The sequence below is a fragment of the Melanotaenia boesemani genome, chromosome 5 (genome assembly GCF_017639745.1).
Source record: "Melanotaenia boesemani isolate fMelBoe1 chromosome 5, fMelBoe1.pri, whole genome shotgun sequence".
Classification (NCBI taxonomy): domain Eukaryota; kingdom Metazoa; phylum Chordata; class Actinopteri; order Atheriniformes; family Melanotaeniidae; genus Melanotaenia; species Melanotaenia boesemani.
In genome coordinates, this window is record NC_055686.1 from 33,524,411 (window position 1) to 33,552,027 (window position 27,617).

General features: G+C 39.9%; 1 protein-coding gene across 6 annotated transcripts in view; it reads left to right on the top strand.

Moving 5' to 3' along the window:
- The window catches only part of nrxn2b (neurexin 2b), an 815,055-nt gene that overhangs the window by 657,901 nt on the left and 129,537 nt on the right, over nt 1–27,617 (top strand). For all 6 annotated transcript variants that reach the window (XM_041985417.1, XM_041985422.1, XM_041985421.1 and 3 more), the window contains one exon: nt 19,549–19,730. In XM_041985417.1, coding sequence (XP_041841351.1) covers nt 19,549–19,730 — 182 coding nt within the window. The remainder of the gene's footprint in view (nt 1–19,548; nt 19,731–27,617) is intronic.

Below are 27,617 nucleotides of genomic sequence, written 5' to 3' on the forward strand. Positions count from 1 at the left end.
TTTAACCTCACAGACAGTGATTTCTGGAAGTCTTCCTAAGCCCTTGCAATGATTTCCAGTGGAGAATCATTTTTGTTGTTAATTCAGTGCAGCTTGAGGGCCCCAAGATCACCAGTTTTGATCTTCACCCTTTTCGCTCCACACACAGATTTCACCTGGTTCTATAGATGTTTTGATGACATTATACAGTGGATGGTGGAATCTTAAAGTCTTCACAATCAAGGAACATTTTCTCTGACACTGTTTTTAAACCCAGTTTGTTTTGATAAACATCTGCTCATCTTTACATCTGAGAGACTCTGCCTCTCTGAAATGCTCCTTTTGTGTCAGTCATTTTACTGACTTGTTGCTAATTGACCTAATTAGTTGTCCAAAGCTCCTTCAGCTGTTTTTGATTTGTGATTTTCTTTCCCAGTCTTTATTTTGCCCCTGTTCCATCTTTCAACAGATGCGTTGTTGCCATCAGATTAAAAATGAGCATTTTTTTTTTTTATGAAATATTAAAATGTCTAAGTTTCACTATCTAATATGTTGTTTTTCTATTGAGAATAAAATATGGGTTTATGAGATTTGCAAACATCTCATTCTGTCTTTATTATTTATTGATACATATCGAGGATGCAGCCACTTTGTTGTCATAGCCTTAAACAAACAGTAAAAAGTTCAGATGAAAATGGAACACAGACTTAAGGCCTTCAGATTATTTTGTCCCAGGGAATCTTCTTTAACCAAACATTTGCTTTCTTTTAAAGGAAAATAAAGCCAGGGGGCTACCATTTAGCTTCTTGTACTAAACATTTAGAGTGACACAGATAAAAAGAAAAGAGCACAAGATCACGAGGGCATTACCCCCATATCCTCACACTGTAGCTATAAAACCAAGAAGCTAATGCTTCCGGACACCCATGAAACCTTTTTTTCTTTAATCTATTGAGTGAAAACGATGGAGCGGGAAAAGAAATGTAGATAAATTGCAGAAAAGAGAAAGTACTGCCGAAGTTTTCTGTGTACTGAATCAGCTCCAGGCTGAAAGTGATCCTCTTACTGCCGAGAGGAAGGTTCAGCCATGATGTCTGTGGAAATCCTTTTTCTTAAGCAAACATCAATTATTAAAGGTTAGAAGTCTAAACACATATCATGTACCTCATTGTAATCAGAGTACTGTGAAGAAATTTTACTTCAAAAAATCTAAAGACATACAGTTCAGTGCTAATTTAAAGGCTAACTTGTAGTATATATCAAAGAGTAGCAAGACAGAAACTTCTCTAGTGAAATTTAAGAAAGACAGTAAAAACTTTACAGTAAGGCTGCTGTCATTGGTGTAATCACTACTTCCTGTCCTGTGCTTTGGCAGGCAAGCTCTGCTAATTACAGAGGAAATGTTTGCAGTTGAGAACTGGCTGGAACAATATATTTCCCTGCCATTGTGCAGCTCCTCAGACTGGCTGTTATCTGTGATGTGTTGACTCAAATCCAGGGTGAACTGTATTCATCATTTGTCTAATTTCCCTCATTAGCCACCGCAAACGCACATAGAAAGTACGAGCTTGGGAAATGAGTTGAGATGGCATGGGATGCTGGAGTTATTGTGATGATGGGACTGCTGCTGGAGCTTGTGGACACTGCAGTGGCTGCCTGGCTGCATCAAATCACATTTCTGTTTTTGTTTGGGGGCGACTGCACTGTTGTCTACTTGCTGTTGTTTATAAGACAGGGTGAAATAAGATTTGTGCTTTATTTGCCTGCAAGCATCTCTTTCAGCTGTTTTGTCTCCAATTCATTTCTACAACCTGTCCTCTTTTACTTGGTTTTTTTTGTTTGTTTTTATTTTTACTTTAAAAGACTTGAGTGATCCCACAAGGGGATTAAATATCTTTGCAATAAGGAGGTTTACTTTCTCCCAGGTCTTCCGGGACTGTAATAGTTCTTCCTCTTTTACACAATTACACTATTGTGACATTTAAAAAGTGGAAATGGCTTTGTAACAGCCACTCCCCATCTTACTGTGCTGCCATTCATTGTCCAAACACTCTCAACAGGCTCTGAAACAGCCCCAAGCCAAAGGCTTCGCTGTGCATTTGCCAAGTGTTCCTTACGGTGACTGCATTTACTGTTTAGGTTTCAAGCACCCCTCTGGTCTGAAGTAAAGGAAAATTGTACACTTTTGAAGGTTAGATTCCCCCGAGCATGCTCGGAAAAGTCAAAATCCATGACAGCGAAACATGTAGCTGCATTTCAGTGTGTAGAAATCTGGGTTGTTTTGTAAAGCTTATAAACAAGAACTGTAGCACGCTTCTAACACCAGTAAGTAAAGTTTATGAATAACTTAGGTGAGAGATGCTAATTATGTTCTAGTTGCACTAGATAAAACTTCTAGACCATAACTACCATGGTCCTAGACACAGGTCAGGGATAGGCAACTCTGGTCTTTGAGGACCACAGTCCTGCTGGTTTTAGGTGTTTCCTGCTTTAACACACCTGATTCAAGACGTGTCTTGGGGCAGATCGTCGTTTATTGGTCGATCAACACTGGTCAGGTCGCAGGCTGTTACAGCAGGAAGAGCTGTGCTGCCTGCCTGCCTCTGTGGCCTCGGGAGGGAAATGAAGATTTTAAGCTGGTAGAAATGGCTGAATTTCAGCAGGAGACTGTTCAGGATCTTGAGTACGTTGCTCAAAAAACACACAATCACGGATGACCGTTTACGGTTTGGTGTGGCTGCAGTAACTGAGAGGCTGTTACAGCTGCAGACCTGCACAACTTACAGGCTGAAGGTTCTGGTAAAGTTGGCTATGATGCTTAGAGAAAGTTGCCTGGATTGCTGAGATGAAAGTATGTCTAAAAATTCTGTGAACATCTTGTGAGGGTCGCAGCTAAAATTAAAAGAACCTTCCCTGAACCACCATTTCCCTTCCTCTAGTCCCAGTCCACCATAGCCGTTGCTCCCAGAGAAAAACATGCCTGATTTGGCATTTTGTTGCCCAACTTAAACCCTTACTACTGAACGTTGGTGCCCCCTAATAAATCCCTCTCTTCTCTGAGCTCTCTGCAGCCAGTAAGTTGGTTCCATTTTGACTCTTATCTCTTGCTCTGTCTCACTCTGTCACTTTCCTATTTTACTCACTACTTCTGATAATGTACTCTTGGGTTTCTTTGTTGAATCAATGCATTTAATATGACCATTGTGTTGATATCCAGTTGCTAGAGTGTGATGCATTGTCATACAGCGAAATGGTGCTTTAAAGTGATGCAGTGTCTTGGAAAAGTAAGTTGTGAAGTGCTGTTTCTCAGGCTTGGAATGCTGCGGAGCAACAACAGCTCCAGAAATGTACATAATAAATGTCACTGTGCCACCAAAACAAGCCAGAAACACATATTTTTAAGGTTAGGAAGTTACATACTCTTAAAGTTGCTTTAGTCATTAATAGCATATCTGGAGATATAAAGAGTATGATTAGATTATGATCCCCTCTTTGCCAAAACTAAATATAGCTTCTGTCTGTAAAAGCCTATCAGGATACGTATGAAATACCTGCTTACTTGTGTCCTGTTTGGTGAATAATTCAAATTAAAAGAATTGTACACTCTCCTCATCTGTAACAGCGTTCATTGTATTTACAAGATATGTTAAGCCCCATTGGGATAAATGATGGTGCCTTCAGCGGAGCATTCTTAAACCCAACAGATTGCTTCAAAGTCCAGTTGGCTCCTTGGCTTACATGACGCACCAGTTATGTGACTACCATCACAAACCCCAGTGTATGTTTTCTTTTCTGCTACAGTCTGTGTTTGTTTGTGTTTGTTTGTGTGCGCCAGCGTCTGTGCATATAAGGGCTGTATTTGCGGCTGTGCATGGGCTGCACCGACCAACAAATGGATTGTTACATAATGGCCGCAGCCTGCTATGTCTGACTGCCAGCCAGCAGAGCGACAGAGAGTGGAGGGATAAGGGGCTAAAATGGAGGGTTTAAATTAAAGAAAAGGAATAAAAGAAAGAGAGACGGGCAGTTAGAGTAAAAGAAGGAGGAAGTGACGTGCCTCTGGCTAAATGTTGTGGTTCCAGACACAGCACAGTAAATCTCCATTTCTGTTACCCTTTTTTTTTCTCTAGTGTTATTTTTTCTCCAACATTATTTGTTCAGCTTGATTTGTTTTCTATTGAAGGGCTCTCAGCAAAGCACAGTCATTCAAGCTCCCTCTCCTCACCTCACTCGTACAGCTTACTAGCTCCATCTACATGTCAAATGTCAGCTATATGACAGGCACATTTCAGCCGTCCCTGTCCAGCAGTTCCCATGGGTCCGGGGAGATACGGGAGGAGAGATGAAAAGAATACAGTCTACTGTCTTTGCTTTCTTTGGGCACTTTAACATTGACTCCACATCAGAGAACAGAGGTACTGGTGACATTTCAGATGACTACCCATGGAGAGATGTCATGCAGATATCTTTCTTTTTTCCAGTTTGCTTTTAGCTGTATCTGCTTATTTTGACCTACTCTTAGTGTTTGGCATTTTGTTATTTGCCTCAATTGCCACCAAAGCAGTGTGTGTCAGATTCAAAGTCTTATGAAATCATAGGGAGGGAAGACCACCTTCAGTCTTCAAAGGTACTGGCTTAAGTTGTCATATTTCATACTGAGGCTAATGTTTGCAGATGCAAGCGCATGATTGCTGTATGACTGATATGATTGGACCTTATATGTGAGTGGAAATGACTTGCAGCCATACATCTGTGCAATCCTGAATCCCACCCAGCAGCTTTCATGTGTCAAGAACACTCAAATCTTCACAAGATCCCAAATTCCTGTGTGGACTGACCTGCACCAGCTTCTCACATGTTTGTCAGAACATATTCAGCACACATGCGCACACTATTTAATGCATGCATCCCGCACATCTACTACAGACTACATTATTCTTTCATCTTCTCGCTTGATCTGCCTCGGTCTTTGATGTGGGTTATCCTGGAGTCTGAGGAATACCGTCCTGGGAAATGAAACTCTGGATTTGTTGGTCTTTGGAAGAAGCTTTCCACTGATCCCTTCTTATTCTGTGCTCTCTGTCTTATGCTCTCTGTTTTCAATCAGATGCTCCTATTATACCCCTCTCAAACATTCCACATCCAAGATTAAGGTCATTAATCCATCAATTTTGCACATTATGCTTTGTTCTGTCAGCTACTCCAACAACTTTAGGAACAAGTTATCGAAGCTTTGTGACACACTCAGCTCATTTCATTAAAGGACTACAGAATGTTGCTGCAACTACTAATCAAGCACTCTGAAGGTGACAGTTTGATGTTGAATAGTGATTTACTGAAGTGGAGGTTGATGTTTGCTTGGACACAGTGATTGCACAAGGTGCTGCCTCTCCATAACTGACAAGCAGTGTTTTTAGAGGCCATTATGTCCGTCAGCCTCAAGAGGGGAAGTCAATGGGAGTCACATTTTACCCAATTTGCACCACTGGTGGTTTTTCCTTTGACTTGAGAGTTGCACAGTCTAGGAAACTGAACATTTTTATCTTTTCAAATTCACTGTTCTCACTTTTCTTAGTTATTTATGTGCATCCACTTTATGCAAAATTGTTTACCAACTCATCAGGTCAGTCTGTTGCAGATAAAACAGCTAACACCAGCTTCAGCCTGTGTTTATGTTCACATTTTGAAGGCCACTCCAGTGTAATTAGGATGATGTTAACACTAATTGTGCCCGTGGTCATTAAACATTATCAAGAAGCATGCACAGTTGCTTGCACATTTGTAAAAAAAAAACACACACACACACACACAAGCACACACCTGTGTTCCCATAGGCCAATCAGCAATAAAAAAGTCTGACCTTTTCAGAACAGCCCAGCTTAATGACTCTGCCCGGGACATGAGGATGTTATTCTAAACACGTCTGTTATCATTTCCTCATATAGCACATGTCTGGGCCCGTGGGCTTGGCATGGCCATCCTTCAGACTTCTCATTTGGTTTTCACTTATATTTTTCTTCAAACACCTACCCCATTCTTTTCTCTGTCTTATTCCAGTCTTTGCTAGCTGTTATAATGAGTATCTAGGTTGTGTTTTTTTCATGTGTTTTTAGTTATCTGCTTTTAAGATGGTGGTGGGGTTGACGGGTTGGAGTCAGTCTGGTAATGCATTACCACATCATGGTTAATTAATAATCAGCAGACTTTCATGGCAGAACCTCAAGCTGAAATATTTACACATTTCTATCTGCTGCTTCTGCTTGATTGGCATGTTATTAGAAAAGTTAATGTGAAAATGTTCCGCTGTAATTGCAGCACTGAAAGTGTTTGTGTGTTTTTGAGTGGGTTTCTAAGGAGGAGGGTGTGAATAATCTGTTTAAACACACATCTGCACATGAAACCATTGGATCTGTTGGCATAGAACAAGATGTTTGTACTGATTTATTTTTTCTTTATCAAAACTTCCTTACAAAAAAGGAAGTAGACTTTCCAGCTTTCTTAAAAATCCTTTGGTTTTCCACATGGAATAGGTGTTGTGGAAGCCCCAAAAGCACCACCTTTTTCATAACAATAGTCCCACCTCTGCCTTAACCCTGACAGCAGCTGTCACAACGGCTGATCACAGGGAGCACGATATTATGAAATTAAACGTATTGCCCTTTACATAGTTGAATGTGTTGACAACAAAATCACACAAAAAATATCATTGGAAATCAAATTTGTTAACCCATGGAGGTCTGGATTTGTAGTGGAAAAAAACACTACAGGCTGATCCAACTTTGATGTAATGTCCATAAAACAAGTCAAAATGAGGCCCAGTAGTGTGTGTGGCCTCCACGTGCCTGTATGACCTCCCTGCAATGCCTGGACATGCTCCTGATGAGGGATCACCTGCAAAAGACCTGGACTAAAGCATCTGCCAACTCCTGGACAGTCTGTGGTGCAACGTGGCATTGCTGGATGGAGCGAGACATGATATCCCAGATGTGCTCAGTTGGATTCAGGTCTGTGGAACGGGCGGGTCAGTCCATAGCATCAATGCCTTTGTCTTGCTGACACACTCCAGCCACATGAGGTCTAGCATTGTTTTGCTTTAGGAAGAACCCTGGGCCAACCGCACCAGTATATGATCTCACAAGGGGTCTTAGGATCTCATCTCGGTACCTAATGGCAGTCAGGCTACCTCTGGCAAGCACATGGAAGGCTGTGCGGCCCCCCAAGAAATGCCACTCCACACCATTACTGACCCACTGCCAAACCGGTCATGGTGGAGGATGTTGCAGGCAGCAGAACGTTCTCCACGGCGTCTCCAGACTCTGTCACTTCTGTCACATGTGCTCAGTGTGAACCTGCTTTCATCTGTAAAGAGCACAGGGTGCCAGTGGCGAAGTTGCCAATCTTGGTGTTCTTTAGGATAATACCAAATGTCCTGCACGGTGTTGGACTGTAAGCACAACCCCCACCTGTGGACGTCGGGCCCTCATACCACCCTCATGGAGTCTGTTTCTGACCGTTTGAATGGACACATGCACATTTGTGGCCTGCTGGAGGTCATTTTGCAGGGCTCTGGCAGTGCTCCTCCTGCTCCTCCTTGCACAAAGGTGGAGGTAACAGTCCTGCTGCTGGGTTGTTGCCCTCCTACGGCCTCCTCCACGTCTCCTGATGTACTGGCCTGTCTCCTGGTAGCACCTTCATGCTCTGGACACTATGCTGACATACACAGCAAACGTTCTTGCCACAGCTTGCGTTGATGTGCCATCCTGGATGAGCTGCACTACCTGAGCAACTTGTGTGGGTTGTAGACTCCGTCTCATGCTACCACTAGAGTGAAAGCACCACCAGCATTCAAAAGTGACCAAAACATCAGCCAGAAAGCAGGAACTGAGAAGTGGTCTGTGTTCACCACCTGCAGAACCACTCCTTTACTTGCTAATTGCCTATAATTTCCACCTGTTGTCTATTCCATTTGCACAACAGCATGTGAAATTGATTTTTAATCAGTGTTGCTTCTTAAGTAGACAGTTTGATTTCACAGAATCTGATTGACTTGGAGTTACATTGTGTTGTTTAAGTGTTCCCTTTATGTTTTTTGAGCAGTGTACACAATTAACTACAAGACAAATACCCAAATGGCAACATAATGGCTTTTGTATCTGTGTTGTTTTTTGTATTGCTGTGACACTTCAGGGCCATCGTATGATATAGCTTTTACAAATATTTTTTTAAAAAAATCCAAAATCCATACAAATGCCCCACTTTCTTCTTCTTCTTCTTCTTCTTCTTCTTCTTCTTCTTCTTCTTCTTCTTCTTCTTCTTCTTCTTCTTCTTCTTCTTCTTCTTCTTCTTTCTTTCTTTCTTTTTTCTTCACAGTATTTCTCACACACTCCTTCTGCATTTTGACTTGGTTTTATGATAAAGTGTAAAGTTTGTTGTTAGTCTGTCAGTGTTGTTAAGCTGATGATGTATTTGGCTAATTTTAAAACTGGCTCAGGTTTTATTATATGAAAAATCAAGTTTTTGATTTGTCCTTTTTAGCTTTCTTTCAATCTGTCAATATATCAATTAGACAATTTCTATTTCCTCCTCTATAAATCTTCTTAACATTAGTTTTGTTTGAAGCAAATTCTGTATTTGTGTATTATGGAAAGATGGATGGAAAACATGAAAAAGAGAGAGAAGGGATCTTAATCCCAGATAATTCCTTTTTGAATCAGCTCCAATGCAGCAAACATTTTATCAAACAGACTAATCACATAAACAGCTAACTCAGTTAAGTTAGCGGTTATTTACAGCCATGCATGACGTAACCTCAGGGAAATGAGCCTGAGGTGCTTTTCTATATAGCAATAGTTTGCTTCAAAAGTAATTTGACAAAAAGTGTTGTTTTTTTTTTTTTTTAACAAAAAGCCTTTCTAAGACCATCTGATTTATTTCAGATTGTTATCACTCTTCTTCAGATGTGTTAAATACACTCAAAAATGACTGATTTTGTCTTTGACATGTAGTTCTTGGTCCTGTGTTAAGGGTTCTTGGTTTGTGAAGTAAAAGCCCTTTTGGGATGTTCTACCTCAAACTCAGGAGACTTTTATGGAGAGAGGAATGTATTTGGGATGCTCAATAAGATTCAGGGTGTGTAGGGTTGAAGGGATGCCCTGTGAAGCAAAGTTAGAGTGTAAAACATCATAAATACATGACCTCCAACCTTGCCATTCCAAGTTGATAGTTCCCCCCTGAACTGTGTTAGTTAATTCCTCCCCCAGGAGCTTTTCCATTAAATATGTTTTAATAAGACAAGGCTGTGTGCGAGAACTGACTGTGGAGTGTTAAGAAATATGAAACATGGGGTATTTACTCTGACTCCAAAATCATTTAAAGGGACTTTGTAGTCCAGACACCACAACATAAAAATCTGATGGTATTCAAATTTATCTCAAATTAAACCAAAAAGTGAAACCAGTGTGATTTCAGAAGGAATTTGAAATGTAAAATTGTCAAATATTACCAGTTGGTTATATCTAAGTTTACAGACTGCTACTGCGACAACCCAATCCCCTCTATATTTATAATGAGACCTCGGCTGCGGTGAAAGCAATTTCAGCGATCCACTGGGGTTGTAATGGTGGAGCAGCTTGGGTAAGTAGTTGGATGCTGTACCGTTTAAAAGTCTGAAACAATACTACATACGTTTCTGACCTCAAAACTCCTGTCTTTAACTCCTTTTGATGGCACTGTGTAATACGCTGGCAGCTGGATATCAACACACTGACTTTGTTAATGGCACCATGGCTGAATGAGCAAATAAATGCAAGAGGACATTTTTCAGATGAAGTGACGACAAAAGGAAAGAAAGTGATAGATCATGAGATAAGACAGGAGTCAACATGAGACTAACTTTTACTGGTTGGGAGGAGCTTATAATAAGAGACAGGATGTAAGAAGGATGCTGAGTTAGGCTTCATTACGTTTGCCAAAATGTAAAAATCTTCAATAGGACTCTTTAACCCTATAATGCCTTATGTAACATATTTGATACACACAGTTTCTGAGACCCTTTGCATCACTTTACAGTAAAAACTTGGCATATAACCCCGTTATACACAATCTGATACTTGTCTTCGGTCCACTGGTGGATACAGTAATAATAATACAATGATAAATAGTAAATAAACAAAACTAAAAGTTTAAAGCTCTGAAACTATGAAAAAGAATCTTAAAATGAAAATGTACAAGGGGCCAGTGTAAAGCTGCTAAAACTGCAGTGATATGATCATGACTTCTGTGATAGTGATGTGCGGGCCGCCCCCTAACCCGCGGGTCCCGCGGGTTACCCGCGGTTCGGGTTGGGGCGGGTCAAAGAATTTTCACTTCACTGCGGGGCGGGTTGGTGTGGTTTACTATTCTGAAATATCTAGTTCTATCTATTAATTTTATTTTTTGTCAAACTGAAAATAAAGACCTTAATCAGTGTCTACATTTTGTTACTATAATATGTAAGACAAAATATTTATCAGTTATTTAAACACAGGTCACGTTTTATAACGTAATGTCCACCTAGGCGCGTAGTAGGCTACGCAGGTGCAGAAAGCGCCAAGCAGACAAGCAACAAAAGATGGAAGAAGTGTTGAATAACATTTGTTCGGGAGTTTACGTCCTTAAAAAGAAGAAAGAGGGTCAAATGGCTAAATCACAGGTTTGGGACAGGTTCAACGAGGTAATCAGTGCAGACAACAGCAGCAGCATTGGCTATGTGTTTTATAACACTTAAACGCTTTAAAACACTTTATTTATTTGCCTATTTATGTTTATAGGCTTAACGTTCAAATGAAAATACATTTTGTGTTGCCAGTTTCCAGTGCCAATTTAGGAGACCATATGCACCTTTCTCAGACTAAATAAAAGCATTCGTCAATATCATGTGTTTTAATGGGGCGGAGCGGGTCGGGTCGGGTCGGGTCGGGTTAAAAAAATAGAAGCAGAGGTGCGGGGCGGTTTGGTGGGGTCCAATTTTTTTTAAAAGAGCGGGACCCGCGGGTCGGAAAAAACCCCGACCCGCGCATCACTATTCTGTGACATTTGCTGCAGTTTATTGGACTCAATGCAAGCAATAAAGAGACTAGCTTTTAAGGCCATGGTATAAAGCATTGCACCAGTTTAATCTAGGGGTGATGAAGGCTATACATTTTTTTTAGGTCTTTTGAAGGAAGGTCACATTCGTCCTAACTGTTGAAAAGAAATTTTAGAAACAAAAATATAAATAAAAGAAAAAAAGGAAGCGGACCAAGTGTAGTAGTTGGTGTATCCAAAGGGGAACAATTACCAAATACAATTACTTCCATCTAGTTTTCATTTAGCTCAGTGGTTCCTAAACTTTTTCGACAGGGCCCCTTTTCATCAACAACTATAATGTTGAGCCCCTCCAATCACACTACCACTTGCACCCTAATGCTTACACAGAAGCGTATGGAGAAATGTGCCACAAAATAGTCTTTAGTTTATTGGCTGCTTCTTCGGTAGCTATAGTTAAAACCATGTCAGTGGCAGAAGGAATCAGTTCCTCCGCTTTAGTGTGAGGCATTTTAAACCAGGAAACTGCAAACTACTTCAGGTGAATAGAGCTTTCAATAAGATGGATGCTGTTTTAGTAAAACAACTCTGCTATATACGACAATTGAGTCGTTTACTTCTGAACTAGACAATGGGCTTTTCGTTCAAGGTGAGACGTCCTTGTCATACTTCTGTCATTTTTACCCGAATTTGGAAACCACTGGTTTAGCATGAGAAAATTCTGCATTACCAGTCTTTTTCAGACAACAGTGGCTGCAGTGAGACAGAGGCATGTAGTTCAAGAGAGGAAGTAAATTTGGATGTTATCAGTATAATAACAAAAGGATTATTTTTCCTAAAAATCTTTCCTGAGGCAGTATATACAATGAAAACAAGGTTAGCCCCAAAATAGACCCTTGAAGTACTCCATAACAAATGGGGGGCTGACAAAGAGAATTATTCATTTGAATTCTAACATAACATGGTCCCCTTTGATCCCAGCCAAACCCATGTCTCCTGATCAGCTATTAAAGCAGAGGATACAACTTCAGCAGACCTTATTCTGGGCTGTGTATCATAAGAAAGAGGATGGAATAAAAGTAATATGCAAACATTACTTTCTACACACATTTACATGACATGTAGCCTTGGGCTGCATTTGACTTTTACATGATTAAATAGTAAGATTATTGAAGTTTCATGATCCAATCCAATTATTATCTTTTATGAATTCATCTCTGTGATGTAAAATTCTACACAATCTCATGGAGCAAGAAAAGAAGAGGCTTGTGTTTTCTTCCTCTCTGAAACTTTGAGGCTTTTTCATCCTTTGAAGCAATCTTTTCCGAAAAGTAGAAGAGAAATATGAGCCAGCCAGCAAAATGACTTGCTGTTTCCACTCTAGATATACAGCCAACCTTTCGGTTGCCATTTCAGTCATTTTCCTATATTCTGCCACAGTGTAATATCCTTCCAACCAAGGGTGGCAATGTCATCAAGGTTTTTAGAATATAAGAAGAAAGTTTCATCAGCGTACAGGAGGGTGATGGTAAGACCCCAAAATGTCAGGAGCTTGTGTGCAGTTGTGACTTCATCTTTAAAGATCAACAGCTTTCTGAAAGTTTGTGGCAAATGTTTCATCTCACCCACCTCCCGCCACCCACCCTCATACCCCCCACCCCCCTCTCTTTTTTTTTTTTATCACTGTCACTGCATCTCTGTGTAAGTGTTTCAGAAATATATATTGTGTCAAATGACGTGGTTAAAAAAAAACTTTCAATCTTCTCTTCTAAAAGGAATCAATAGCTCTGTCTGTCTCCTAAACAGCTTCAAAGCATCAGTCTGCACTGATGCAATAACGTATAAAGTTTAGAGGAAACAACGCTGCGTTTTTCAGTTGTTTGTCAGTTTGAGAGGTTAAAATAAGAAGTGTGTATGAATTCACATCAGTACAAAGTCCCAGTACCTCCAGGCTTATTGTCTCTTGAGTATAGACTTCATCACTGCCATCACTCCTTTAGTTTTTTTCCTTGTGGAGTTTTCATTTATTGTCAGCCTGTCTCACCATTTTCATGCTGTCAACTCCCAAGAGGCTTTGCAACTGGCATTTGACACTGCAACATTGACCGCAGGCCTTAATGAAAAATTGTGGCGTCTTCTTTCTTCAATATGACCTGTTTATCCCCACGGTGGATGGTTGTGGCCTAGAATCCACTATTCCAAATCAATGTTGCCTCACAGAGGACGCAAGCCAAATGATAAACTTGCACTTCTGTGTGTCAAAAGGAAGGGTGAGGAAAAGGGGGAGGGTGTTCATGGAAATAATAAATAAATAAATAAAATCTAAATCAATAGGGTTTTCATGACAGCTTTGATTCATGAGCCCTTTCTGATTATTTTTCCATCTGATCTGTAGACAAAAGAAAATTGTATTTTTTTCTGTTTCTGTTCAAACTAAATTACGAGCCGGTCCACGTGAATGGAGATTATAATCAACGGGGCATCCTGCATGGTTTGATTTATCTCATTGCACTCGCTCTGCCCCATGATCTGCAGGTGGGATTGATTGGCCAGATCAATGGTTCCAGAGCTAATTGGATGAAAGTAATAAATATTTAGCCTCTGTTTTTGAATTGAGAAGTAAGTGCAAAAACATTTCCATCACTGCTGTTATTGTTGCAACAGCAGATGAGATTGCTTAACTAGACCACAGTAGACTTAAGGTCAGAGGAATCCATAATCAGGTACATTTTTGTTTGTTGAGAAGTCCCAAAGCACCACTAGTTTGAGTTTTAAATCGCAATCAATACTAACATTCGGTGTCTGGAAGAACTAAAAGACATTTTCTGGGCTGAGTACATCTCCAAAGAAGAAACTGGTTTTTCACAAATACGAAACATATCAAATTCTAATTCCTGTCTACATGTGGGCTAAAACAAATATTCAAGCCTTCAAGTCCTCACCCAAAAAACAAAGTTCAGTCCCAGATCAGAAAAAGTTTTAGGACAGTACGGAAAATTGGGGGGGTTAAGTTGATGACAATGTTTCTCAAGGAATGGTGGGAAGAGATTTGTGAATTTCCTCTTGTGTTAAACCAAACGAGTCACCAAACAAGTCCGAAGCAGCTTTAAGGTTAGAAACATATGCAATAATTCACTTTAATACAGAGACATTTATTGAAATTTTAGCATAAATGTGCTATCTGCAGGACAACCCACCCATTTGAGGAACAGGAGGGTTTGCGTACTGAACCGAGCCTCCTGCAGACCTGAATTGTTCCCAATATAAAAACGATAATGACACATCTGCATATTGACTCACTTTAGGGCATGTTTGCAGGAAGAATATGACAAAATAACCATTTTTAATATGTTTAAGGTCCGGAATGCATGATGTTTATTAACAAATAAAAACAAAGTTTATTTTTGGCTCAATCTAAGTCTAATCTAAGTCTAAGTCTATCTTAAGTTCATCAAAGCCTAGAATGTTTCATGGATTTAGGGGCTGTACATAAATTGCTAAATTGTGTCCTGAGCAGCATGAGACTAAACAGAAACCAACCAAACAGGTATGTCCTAAAATGTCACATCCTGAGAGGATATTTTGGTCATGGACTGAAAATACAATGGAAATAAAGCCACAGTGGTCACAGTCAAACCTTTCTGAAGTTGAGGATAAACTGATGAAAATCAGGTTCTTCCTTATGATTTTTTGTGAGGCTGTTTCTAGTATTTGACCAGATGTCAATGAGACTGTTGTATATACCTCATAATTAGAGGTTCATGTTTGTGTGTTTAAGTATTCCTCACAGCAGAAATGACAAATTCCCCATACATACTGCCACACTTTATTTGAAGAAATTCATGCTGAACCTTCCAGATTTATTCTTCTTGGACAAAGGCGTGATGTCCCTGCTGGAGAAGTAATGAGCCGTGTGTGTGTGCACTCACAGATCTTCAGCACTGTGTGTACAAATGTCCCCTGATTTTATGGAAATCATTATGTTGAAGACAACCAGGAGAGAATGCCCTCCAGACCTGTCCTCTTGGATTTGATAAACACCTTTTCCCCCTATTCTCTAGCTCCATCTCATCCTCCCATTAGTGTGTGTTGCATTGCAGTATTCGGGGGATTTTTCAAGTAGAGCAGCAGGTGTTTGCTGGAAGAAACAGTGACACATGGATGCACCCAGTCAGACTACTCATTAGAGACTCAGAGCCTTCTTTGTCTCCTCATTTACAGGCAAGAGGAGTGCACATACACATAAACACAGAGGCACACAAGTCCACAAAACAGCAGGTGGTCACTTTCAGATGCACAAATCAAAAAAAGGCAAAGTCAACACCAGCCCGTCAGGTGGTTAAAGACAGAAGAGAGAGTGTCATTAAACCGTAAAAGTTCTTATCCGACTAGATTGTCTCATAGAACACTGTCACAAACACTAAAGAGCCTTTCAAAGCAGTAAAGCAATTGTGTTTGTAATTAAGACAGAGTCCGAAGTGACAGGTGTGATTGGTACGGTGACATAAGGTGTATGGGGAACTCTCAGAGGAACATGAAGCATATGGTAAATGATATGCATGAGGAAGATGCTAACTAGTGGAGCTATCTCAGTGTGATATGCAGAGATGATGTTTAATTTGTGTCACGCCCTAAATGAGGTGTATTTTTATTTTATTTTTCCTCTGCATGTTAAATAACTCTTTTCACATCTGTCACTGATAAAAAAATAAAGATGTTGTACATGGTATCTGTATTGCTATTGCTGTACATTAAGTGGTTAGCAAAACCTAAGCACTTTACTAGGTCTACCATGCTAGTACCAGGTTGGACCTCTGTTTGCCTTCATTGTGGCCTTAATTCTTCATGGCATTATTTCAATAAGGTGCCGGAAACTTTCCTCGGAGATTTTGGTAAATTTTTACATAATGGCATCACATTGTCTGCACATCCATGCAGATAACAGACATGTTTGGAGCGAAAGTGAGCTACTTTTGGCACGTATGACTCAATTATGGCCCTGGCTAGGGTGTTGTGTGGGCCAGAAGTGGACCAGATGTCAGTTGCCAGCCTAACTTGGATTATGTCATCTTCTGTGTGCCACATGTGGTTGAGATGTCAGTTGTTGGCCTGAATGTAGATTATGGCTATTATTTGGGGGGTGAGTCTGGTGACTCTTGAGGCCATTGGAGTCCATTGAACTCATCGATATGTTCTAGAAAGCAGCTGGAGATGATCTGAGCTTTGTGACATGGTGCATTATCCTGCTGGAAGTAGCCATTAAAAGATGCTACACTGTGGTCATAAAGGGATGGACATGGTCAGCAACAATATTCAGGTAGGCTGTGCTGGTTAAACCAGGCCATGTTGGTACTAAGGGACTAAGAAAAAAATACCCCACACCATTACACCACTAGCAGCCTGAACTGCAAATCTTGTTTTTGGTCCACAGTTTATTTCAAAATATGCAAAATATAAAACAAGACAAGATTGAGTACCACATGCATTTATATCTCACAGACATGTGAATGAATAGTCACCAAGGAAACTGTATTTTTTCAGTGATATGAGATGCATGTTGTTGTGAATCGATATGGCAGTTTAATCTTTCATTGTTTATGCTGAATTCAGGGTATTGTAAAGTGTTGGCTTTACAGTGATTGTTTTTATGGTGTGAAGGACTTTGGTCATCCTTGGCTGGTTTTAAAATTTTTATACAAAGAATGACAAAAATAGCTGCTGTATTTTATTTATTTAGACCATCCGGGCCTTCTAAATGCATATTTTTGCAACCTTTTAGACGAGAATACTAAATAAGACATATAAAGTCACTTTCCTGTATAACAACACAGATACAATATCAACATGCCCAGATTTCCCCCCCTCACTTGGCTCCAGCTTTATGTATCACAACATGGCTCCCCTCTCTCTCAGTTTGTCGGCCATTTTAGAAATCTTTTTTTTCCTCTTCCTCTCCAGTAGTCTCTTGCCCAGTTTCTGTAAAGCTACACTGATTATCAACAGTGGAGAGAGAGGAAAAAATAGAAAAAAGACACTAACTTCTCCTTTTTACCATCCACAATTCGTACTTTTTACCTATCCTCTATATTTTTTGCTTTCATTCCCTGTTGTCTTTCTTCATCCTGTCTTTCTTTTCTCCCTCCTGCGGCACACAGCCCCTTTATAGCCCTCCTTGCCATGCTACGATAATTAGTCAGCTCTGAAATAATACAGCCTCAAGAAGAAAACAAAAACTGAACGGAGGGCTTAGCTTTACTTAGAGGGAAGAAGGAAGTGGTGGTGAGAGAGGAAGGGAGACAGAGGGAGGAAGATGGTGTGTATATCAGCTGATTTGAATTGTCTACCAGCAAATTGTTAGAAAATGACAGTGCCAGGTAGCCAAGTGAGTGTGTGTTTGCTAGTGTGCACACATTAGGATGGCTTGTCCTCTTTCTCATTAGCCGGATTTTTCCTTGTGGATGTTGTTGACCAATCCAGATCTTACCATCTTCTCTGTTGTTACCACAAATAAAAAGTCACTTGAAGAGAAGGCAGAATATAAAACACACGTGCAGGGTGTGTGTCATCTAAAGTCCTGTAATTATCTGATTATTGTTACTGTTATAACCAAAATCATTGAAATTCTGTTGACGGGTGTGTTGATGAGTAGGGGTTTGTATGTGTCTGCATCCCTTGTTTATTTTGTATTCATGTAGCTATGTACTGTTCATGCATTAGTATCCAGAAATACAGCCAGTAAGTATGTATTTATAATCCAGACGAGGGAAGGGGACAAGCAGCCCCACAGGGCTAAGAGTGGTTCACCGTGGTTTCATTACCACATGCTAATCACTGCCAACGCCCACCATTTCTCATTTCCCATCAGGCTTGTTGGAGCCAAGCCACACCTCACCTTACTGTCAGAGTTCAGACATGAAATTGCTTTGATTCTGGGGGCTTTTTGGTCCACAACTCTTCATGTTGCTGAGGTAAAAGGAGAGCTGGACAATTTCCTTTGTGGATGTTGAGTAGTTAATGTTCCTCATTTTGAATTCAATGCAGCTGAAGCTGCACTGAAGAAACATTCAGGACTGGTGTGGATGTAGTTATTACCAAAGATAAACTTGACTTTTTTTTTTTTCTTCCTTTTGTAAATATAATCAGTGCCCACTATATTAGGTCCCTGTTAAGACCAGGTTGGACCCCCTCTGTTGCTTTCCAAATTATTTTAATTCATTGTGGCTATACTGACATGACAGCATCACACAGTTGCTGCAGATTCATCGTTTGCACATCCATAATGAGAATCTCCCTTTCCACCACATCCCAAAGCTGCTCTATTGGACTGAGATCTGGTGGCTGTGGAAGTCACTGGAGTCCAGTGAACTCATTGTCATGTTCAAGAAAGCAGCTGAGCTTTGTGACATGGTGTGTTATCCTGCTGGAAGTAACCATCCGAAGATGCTACACTGTGGTCATAAAGGGATAGACATGGTCAGCAACAATACTCAGGTAGTCTGTGGTGGTTAAACCAGGCCACTTTGATACTAAGGAGCTCAAAGTGGGCCAAGAAAATATATTCCACACCATTACTCCACCAGCATCCTTTAATTATAAACACAAATCAGGGTGGATCCAGACTTTCATGATGTTTCTACCAAATTCTGAACCAACCATCTGAATGTGGAGCTGAAATGGAGACTCATCAGACCAGGGAATGTTTCTCCATTTTCTTTTGTCCAGGTTTGGTGAGTCTGTGTGAATTGTAGCCTCAATTTCCTGTTCTTAGCTGACAGGAGGCACCCGGTATGGTATTCTGCTGCTGTAGCCCATCTGTGTCAAGGTTGGGCGTGTTGTGTGTTCAGAGATGCTATTCTGCAGACCTTGGTTGGATCCAGTGCCTCTTTTCACTTCCTTTCTATCATCTCCAACCAGTCTGCTGACCTTTTGACATCAACAACACATTCTGGTCCAGACTGCTGCTCACTGGATATTTTCTCTTCTTCAGGCGATTCTTTGTAATCCCTAGAGATGGTTGTGTGTGAAAATCCCAGTAGATCAGCAGTTTCTGACATACACAGACCAACAACCATGCCACGTTCAAAGTCTCTTAAATCCCCTTTCTTCCTCATTCTGATGCTCAGTTTAAACTTAAGCAAGTCATCTTGACTACATGACTAAAGACACTGAGCTGCTGCCATGTGATTGGCTGATTAAGTATTTGTGTTAACAAAAAATTGAACAGGAGGACATTATAAAGTGATTGGGGAGTGTGTATGCCACAGGTTTTTATCTTTTGCTGAAACGGACTGACTTTTAAACTTTTTTTTTTCTCATGTAATAGAGTTTGGTTACGAAAATGGTTATGAAGGTTATGACAGCGCTTACGTAGAAAATAGTCTACATTAGTTCCCATAAAGTCAACTCCTACTTTTTTGTACTTAAATCGTTTTCTTGTGTAACTTCTCTTAGTTTTTGTCTTCTTCTGTATAAAATCAATTATAACTTTCTTTGTCTTTTTTGCAGCTGGGACAACGTACATCTTCGGGCGAGGCGGAGCCCTCATCACATACACCTGGCCACCCAATGACCGGCCGAGCACACGGGCAGACCGGCTGGCAGTGGGCTTCAGCACGCAGCTGAAGGAAGCCATTCTGGTCAGGGTGGAGAGTGCCAAGGGATTGGGCGATTACCTGCAGCTGCACATAGTAAGATATTTGTATAACTGTTGCATATATTTGTATAACTGTTGTATATCGACAAGGGAGTGGGTTGGAGGGATTCAGGATTCGGAAAGTACCCAAACATTTTCTGTTGGTTTGTTTAAAAACTTTTTTAAGGTTTCTAAGACATTTATCTGGAATTAACTTGGTATATTCAGTGCAGTCAGGATGGCAGCCAAATTTGTAATCCTAGGAATATGCAAGAGGAAAACTATGACATTACAGTGCATTTGCTTATTTGTAACACTGGACTGAACTTTCCTTTAAATGGCATTCAGATTTATGCTCTTTAGTACTTCCAAAGACCAGTGTAAGATTGCAGAATATGACTAATCATACCCTAAACATATTGTTCCTAGTTAATACCATCAATTCTGTTTTTAAAACTTTCCTGTTCGAGGCTTAAAGGTCATTTCAACCCACCTCTCGTGACAAAACTGAAATGGCAATTAAGAAACACCAGGCATTTAAAAATGCATTTAACAAGGCTCTAATTGTCTAGTTGACCCCTATGCTTCCTCTACCCAATATTCCATTCAAGGCTCACAGTCGTTTTCACGGTGGGGGTTCCTGTTAATTACCAAGTGGGACTAAACCTGGTGCCTGTGATGCACTCATCATGTCACACAATTAAACAGAGTGTCATTAGGTTCATATCGTAAGTGCTTCACTGTACCGTCTGCTAGAAGTAATATTACAGCAGTAAGACGTTAGAGGACACTATCACTGTTATCGCCACTTATCTACCCTCGACCACCAGAACAAGTGGCTGTTTGTGTGTGCAATCACACCACTTCAACTTCACAGTGACCCCAATTTGTTTGGGCTCCCCGTGCCTGAAAGCAACAGGAACACAGTTGACCCTGGGTCACTTCTCATCCAGTGCTCGGTAAACTGAGAGTGACAGGGTGAGGGATGATGGGACATAAGAGAGGGATGGGTGAAAGAGCGGATGGGCAAAGCTGTTACACAGACCAAGTGGTTCAAGGCCAATTTAAATGCTCTCAACATCAGTGGTAAAAAACTTATAATGACTGTAATTATGAAAAATTATAGTAGTAAATGTAATGGACACAACAAACGATGGTTGGAGTGGTGATGGATCAAAGGTCAACTGCAGCAACTCAGAACTGTAACGGGTCGTTTCCTGTGATGAGTAGTGATGTTCCTGCTGTTTTTAATGTTTTAGAGGTTGTTTGGAGAAAGTCACTTATGATTCAGTGACCCATGAATATCAATAAAACACCAGAGAACAGGAGGCACTATTTGGTGTGCACACTTAACACAAATTAGCACACGTTTTCTCTTTCCTGTAGTGTGCTTATTCTAGTTCTATGATCACTCAAACTCACTGGAGGCTAAGAGGATTTCCTCAGGGTGCTTCCAACAGCAACATCTTTTTAAGCAACACAAACTTTTCTTAATGCTTCTTATTGGTGGGTCATACTTCTGTATGTAAAGGCATATGAACCCATGTGGAGTGCTACAGAAAGCTAATAATGCAGAGATTAATTAAATTAACTAAATCAAACTAACAGAAATTAGAATCCCAAAGGGAAATTAAGAAAATATTGATTGGCTGAAAGTTAATTTAAACCAGAAAATACTGATTCGAGCAAACAACTGATTTCATAAAAAGACATTTTGTTTTGTTTTGGGTTTTTTTTTTTGTTGTTGTTTTTGTTTGTTTGCTTGTTTGTTTGTTTGTTTGTTTGTTTGTTTGTTTGTTTGTTTGTTTGTTTGTTTGTTTGTTTGTTTTTTCCCCTTTGGTAAACTGTGGATAATTTCTAAAATTACCAACCAATAATGACAATATGACAATATGTTTCCTAGGGGAATAAGCCAGATTATAGAGCCAACTAAATTCATTTACTCATTCATGCGTCATATTTTTTTTCATGAAAATACCTAATAACATTCTCTCAACATTTTCTTTCCCACTTGTCTTGGTGATCTTTGTCCTTTTGAGCCACTTCAAAGGAATCTGTTGGGACTTTCTGAGCTAATACAATTAAATCAGTGGCTCACCAATTCTGATACCAGCCATATCATGTCATCAGTGAAAATCATACAATTCTGACTTAGTAACCAAAAATTTGGGTTGGGGAGTTTTGTGGTCTCTACAGTTTCCACCTTAAGATTACTTGTCCCAACGATGAAATGTGTAAATGGAGCAGTCATTACAGTAAACTCCTATTTTTTTCTTGGTCAAGCACCAACTACTCATGAGCTGAAAGGCATTTTTGAAACTTTTTTTCATTGTCAGCATTCTCCCATTCTCCTTTTTCTTTTAACTAGCCATGTTTTTTATTTTTTTACCATCCAACCACCGCCATTTCGTGTGTCACTTCATTTAGATTTTGCTCCTCATTCAGTTGCACTTTCTTCTTCATTTGTAGCCCGTGAACAACAATGGCATGCAAAAGTAATCACACAGTAAATGTATGTGTAATATGTCATGGAATAGAGTTTATGGGCAATGTATTGATTGTGCTACCAGGACAATTAACTGAATTAATATTCTTCATTCATCACCTCTTGACTGGTCAGTACGTTTTCCTTTATACCCACCAAGGTTCATTTTAACCCACTCTTGGCAAGTCGGTAGGTGTTACTGTAGAGACCTGCCTGTAACAGTGTTCTCTGGTGGCGATCTGTACTATAAAATACTTGGTATAATAATAAAAAAAGAGCTAATGAGCTCTTTCCATCTACAGTTCAGCACCTACACAGTTCAAGCTGTTCCATATTTTTAACACTGCGTCCATGTGGCAGTGGAAAGCTAAAACAGGTAGTTGCACATTTGCAGGAGCTTGAGAAGCACTATGCAGAGCTGTGCTCCAGCACTTATTCAACATTATCCAAAAATTTGGTGGCACATACTTATTTCTGGAGAAAATGTCAACAAACCACTGAAACAAACCGTCCTTGTCAGAACTTTGACAACTTTGCATGCTGGTTTTATTATTTGTGCTTCTGTAATGAGTTGATGTCGTTGACTGTTTCAGAGTAATTTGCAAGGTTATGAGTGCTGCAACAAAATTTCGTTGGCCTCCATTGCATTGAGATTTGATATAGGTTTACAGCTACTTAAGTGTGAACCCGGATGAATGAAGAAGAGGAACATAATGAATGTAAATGCTTCCACACAGGTGCACTGCATGGTAAAATTAAGCAATTAGCATCCTGTCATGCTCTGTGGCATTTATAAAATGCAGAGCAGGTCCTGTTTATTTAGACATATTCAAAGTGGGTGGCTTATCAACCTTGTGTCTCAGGATGTACGTTTTATGTTCTTTCACATCTATGGGAAAAATATGTCTGATGCTGGTTCATTACAGCGATATGCTAAGGAAAAGCCAAAGAACAACTCTTTGGCAGGCAGTTTATCAAAACATCAACATCCATCCACAATTGCATAAGTGGATATTATAGTAGGGTTGCAGTGCCTGAACCACTTACTACAAATATGTACATTTGAGAGTTCAGTGGTGCAAAACTCATTGGTAGTGGTCTTCAGAGATGTGGAATAAAGTTGGTATGTATGGGCAGATGAGCCACCCTTCGCTGTCTATCTTGATCAAATTGTTGAACTGAAGTGTGGCTCACACTGTGAGATTTGTGCAAGCCTGAATGCTTGACCCTGCACAGTGGGGCTGTTTCATGCTGTGGGAGTTGTTTTGCTGGTGTGGTTTGACTCAATCTGTCACTTTCCAAAGGGGAAGAGAAGCTGAAAAACAGAACAAACATATCCTGAGTCATCTTTACTATCAGATGAAGCACTTATACACATGTTCCAGAATGATAATATCACCATGCATAGGACATGAGGGGTCAAAAATAGTTTGATGAGTGTGATGCAGAACAAATGTTATGTTATGGCCTTCGTTGTTACCTTATAAAAACAGGCAGGAAAATATCAAAATGAAATAGCATCTTGAATAAGAATGATGTTCCATCATCAAGGGATGGAGAAACAACATCAAGATGTGCAGAGTTTCTTTTTGCAGCACAAGATGAACTAACACATTTAAGCTACTGTATGTCCACACATAGAAAACTGAGTTTTCCCTCTTCCATTACTCAGAAAAAACATATCCAACATAGTCTTTGTCTACATGAAAACACAGGCACGATTGAAAATTTGTCAGTAGATGGTGATCTCTCAGCCTGAAACCTTGTTGACCAAGTTTGACGCCAGCACAGTTTTGGCTATGTCTGCCATAACAATGTCCACAAGGGAGTTAATATGGCACAAGTTACAAAGATGGCGCCGAAAATCTGATGCTGCAAGCCATAAACCACTGGCTATCTTGATCACATGTAAACAACATATCCAGATTATCTGAAAGTGTTCACTTTGTAAAATGTTTTCCTGAACCTTTGTTTCCATTGGCCCAAAACTGTGTTAAATTCCCAAATGTTTCTCAAATGTCTGTATATGTGTGGACAGGACGTTACACCCAGACTTTAATGTATGGCTATGTTAACCATTAGTTTAGCTGTTTGTGACCAGTTGAAGAGTTGTTCCAGTAGACTGCAATCTGTTGAAAGAGGTAATCTGAGCATGTGCAATGCAGAAGAAGTTAGTTGAGAAGCCTGCATACTTATAATGTCAGTTGAATGGTGGACTAGAGTGAACCCTAAACACACCCTCTGATGACAACATGCCATCAGTTTCAACATTCTGTAAAAATTAAACCAGAGCTGAACCAATATGGTGGCATCCACCTTCCCAGAACAGGTTCTTAAACTTTGCGTGAAGTTTTAGGTGCATTATTTTAACCTGAAGGATTGGGTCCTTACTGTTTATCTCAGCCTGTCGCTCATGATCCCTCATCAGTCATTCTTTAGTTTGCTCTTCTCTCAAGTGCATATTCTCCATCTAACTTTAGTGTTTTTCATTTAGTCTCTCATTCCCTCATGTCTGGCCCATTCATTCCCTCTTTTACTCCCTCTTACACACACACATCAGTGCCTCCGACACACCAGCCCAACTCCTCTGCTCCCATTGCAATTACATTTCATTTGCTGCCGTTCCTCCCGAGTCGCTCCCCTAAATGACTCTGTTCAGCCCATGGTGGGTGTTTTGGTCCTGTTAATTATGCCTGTCTCTCTTTGAGGGAAGCAGTACAGGCAAATTAGACCTGAAAACCTTAAGAGTCATGGCCCCATATCATCCCACCTGATGGGTGCCTCATGGACCCAATAAAAACTACCAAACAGCTCTGCGTTCAATCTGTGATGTTGGCCTTGAGGTCCAATACCTTGGGCTTTATTCATTAGCTGTGGCCAGTGTTTCAAAATCATACTTCACTTTTCATTCTAGGTTGGCCTCTTCCAAGGAATCCATTGGGATTTTCTAAGCCAATACCATTAAATCAGTGGCTCACAGTCTCTGATCCCAACCATTTCATGTCATCACAGGAAATAGTACAACTCTGAGGGATGTTGTCTCTGACTGTCTAACCATAAATATAGGTACTGGTGAGCATGTCTGATAATAGCATGCCACCAAGATGTGATATAACATTATTCCTTATCTTGCACAAACCACCCGTCTCTTACCTCACTTGCAAGTATTCTTTTTCTTTCATGCCGCTCCCTTTTTCAATTTCTATCCATTTATGTATGTGGAGGACATCACTCACTCTACCTTCCTTACATTCTCTCAACAGGCCATGGGGTAGATGTAAAGTCCACGATGTGAGTTGGTGTGTTTATTGTGAATCTGCTGATACATACTGTATCTCCATAAGACCTTGTTTCTTACACCTTGCTAATTATTTACTCGTGGCATGTCTGAAAGTGCTGCAAATAGTCCAGTTGACATTTTGAGAGTTATAGATTAAAAAGCTTTGAAATATATTATCTGGAAAATGTCATAGGAAAGGTTTGTTGGCGAGCAGACCTGACAGATTAATGCTGCAGTGCAGCATTGCTCCAACGTCTGTAAAGACTCAGTCATTTAGGTCAGAGAATATCACGCACTCAAACAAAAACATGGGAATTTGTCATCTAGTCTTGATAGAAATAATTTGGTGTGCTTCTTTAAACTTCATCAGTTTTAGTAACGGGAGGGGAGTTCATCTGTGTCTAATCACCCAGAGAAGTTAAATAGCACTAAATCCCAGAGAGTCTGTAGAAGTAATTAAGCCTCTTGGAAGAATGGTGAAACATTTTCAAGAAGTAGTTCAGCTTACCTTTCACTCACTGTGATTACATGAACATGTTGGCATCTCATAGCTGCCACTGTAATCCACGGCTTAGCAATTGTTTTCCAGTAGGAAGGTGGCTTCATCAGTCACATTGGTCTATCTCAACGTTGTAAGATAATGATATGGATGCTAATTAGTTTGTCTTTGAACAAAATGCTTTTGTGATTCACAGGCAGCTTTTCTGTTTTTTAGCAATTCCTTGAGGACTTTCTCAGCTGCTGGACTTTGCTCAGGCATCATCACATGTACTACACACAAAACCCTGCTGAAGTCTTAACTTCACATCTCTGGGTTGTGGTACACATCTTGGGCTGAAATGATAGCTCATGAACTTGAATTTTCTAATTAAAAAAAAGTCTTCAATGTATTTTTTTTTTTTTTTTTTCTCATCAATACATCTCAGTGGTCATTGTGTTTCACACCATGTTTGGAGCAGGTTTAATGTGACAGAGCAGTGGAGGAAACTAAAGAAAATGTGGAGCAAAATCAGAAAGAAAATCTAATAATGCCAAAAGTCAAACTACTGTATAAGGTGACCATTGCAAAACCGAATTAGTTTACCAAAATGTCAGTGCTATAGCATCTTAGTAGAAAGTTGCCAGTTTCCACATTCAGTCATCAGAGTGGAACAAACACGAGTTAACATTTAATGTTAGCATTTTAATCAAATCAGCAAGTTGGCTGTAATGGATTCTGGTCAAGAATACATTCATTGAGTCTCAAACTGGGTGATATAGCAATGTTTTCATTTCTCTCCCATATATCTTTTTTTTTCCAAAAAAGCAACTGTTTGCCAAATAGTATATAAACTTTGTTGAAATGTTATCACAACTGCCCTGCTATCATGATTATTAGTACTTTCCTCTTCTCCATCTTCTTCCCATTGGAGCGGTTTCAGCCTGTAAGCTGTTAATAAGAAATAATGTTCTCGTTTTAAATTAAAGTGCAACCAAAATCAAAACAAAGATGTTGCAAGTGGTGATGTCATCAAACTCCATCATTCTTCTTTTTAGCAGCTATCATTTCTCCTTAAACGTACAAAAATATTCATTTATCTACTTACTAGATTAATGGATGAACTAATCGATATAATACTCTATTACATAGTAAATAAATCATTTGCTGCAACCCTACCCACAACTTTGTCTCCTATTCCATCAGCATCGTGGTAATCAATTAAGAGTGGGAGTCCCTTTGAAATTTTAAGAGATCTATTATAAAAGAGTATTTTCCACAATCTTGATAATACCCTTTGGCAACACCTCCAACAATGTGAAATGAAATAGAATGAGAGGAAACCTTCATTCCCTCAGTAAAACATTTACATTTTCCATGGTTAATCAGGAGTTCCCTCAGGAAAATGTGAGATGTCTTTCACAGGATGTTAGCGCCACAGAAGTAAAAATGATCATTCAGGAGTTCAGGCCATCATTTTCGACATGACATTTCTACCATCAGGGCCTGGGGTGTTAGATTCAGGGAGTTAAGGATACTGACAGATAAATCTCCCATCTGTGGAGGATGGGGAAGGGTAGATGTCCTTGCAAGACCTTGGAAGACAGACTTTTTGCAGCCTTTTTGCCAGTTAAAATAACCCTCTTGTTCTTATCACTTCAAATGATTGAACTGTCTTTTTTGAGGTTAGACCAGCTGA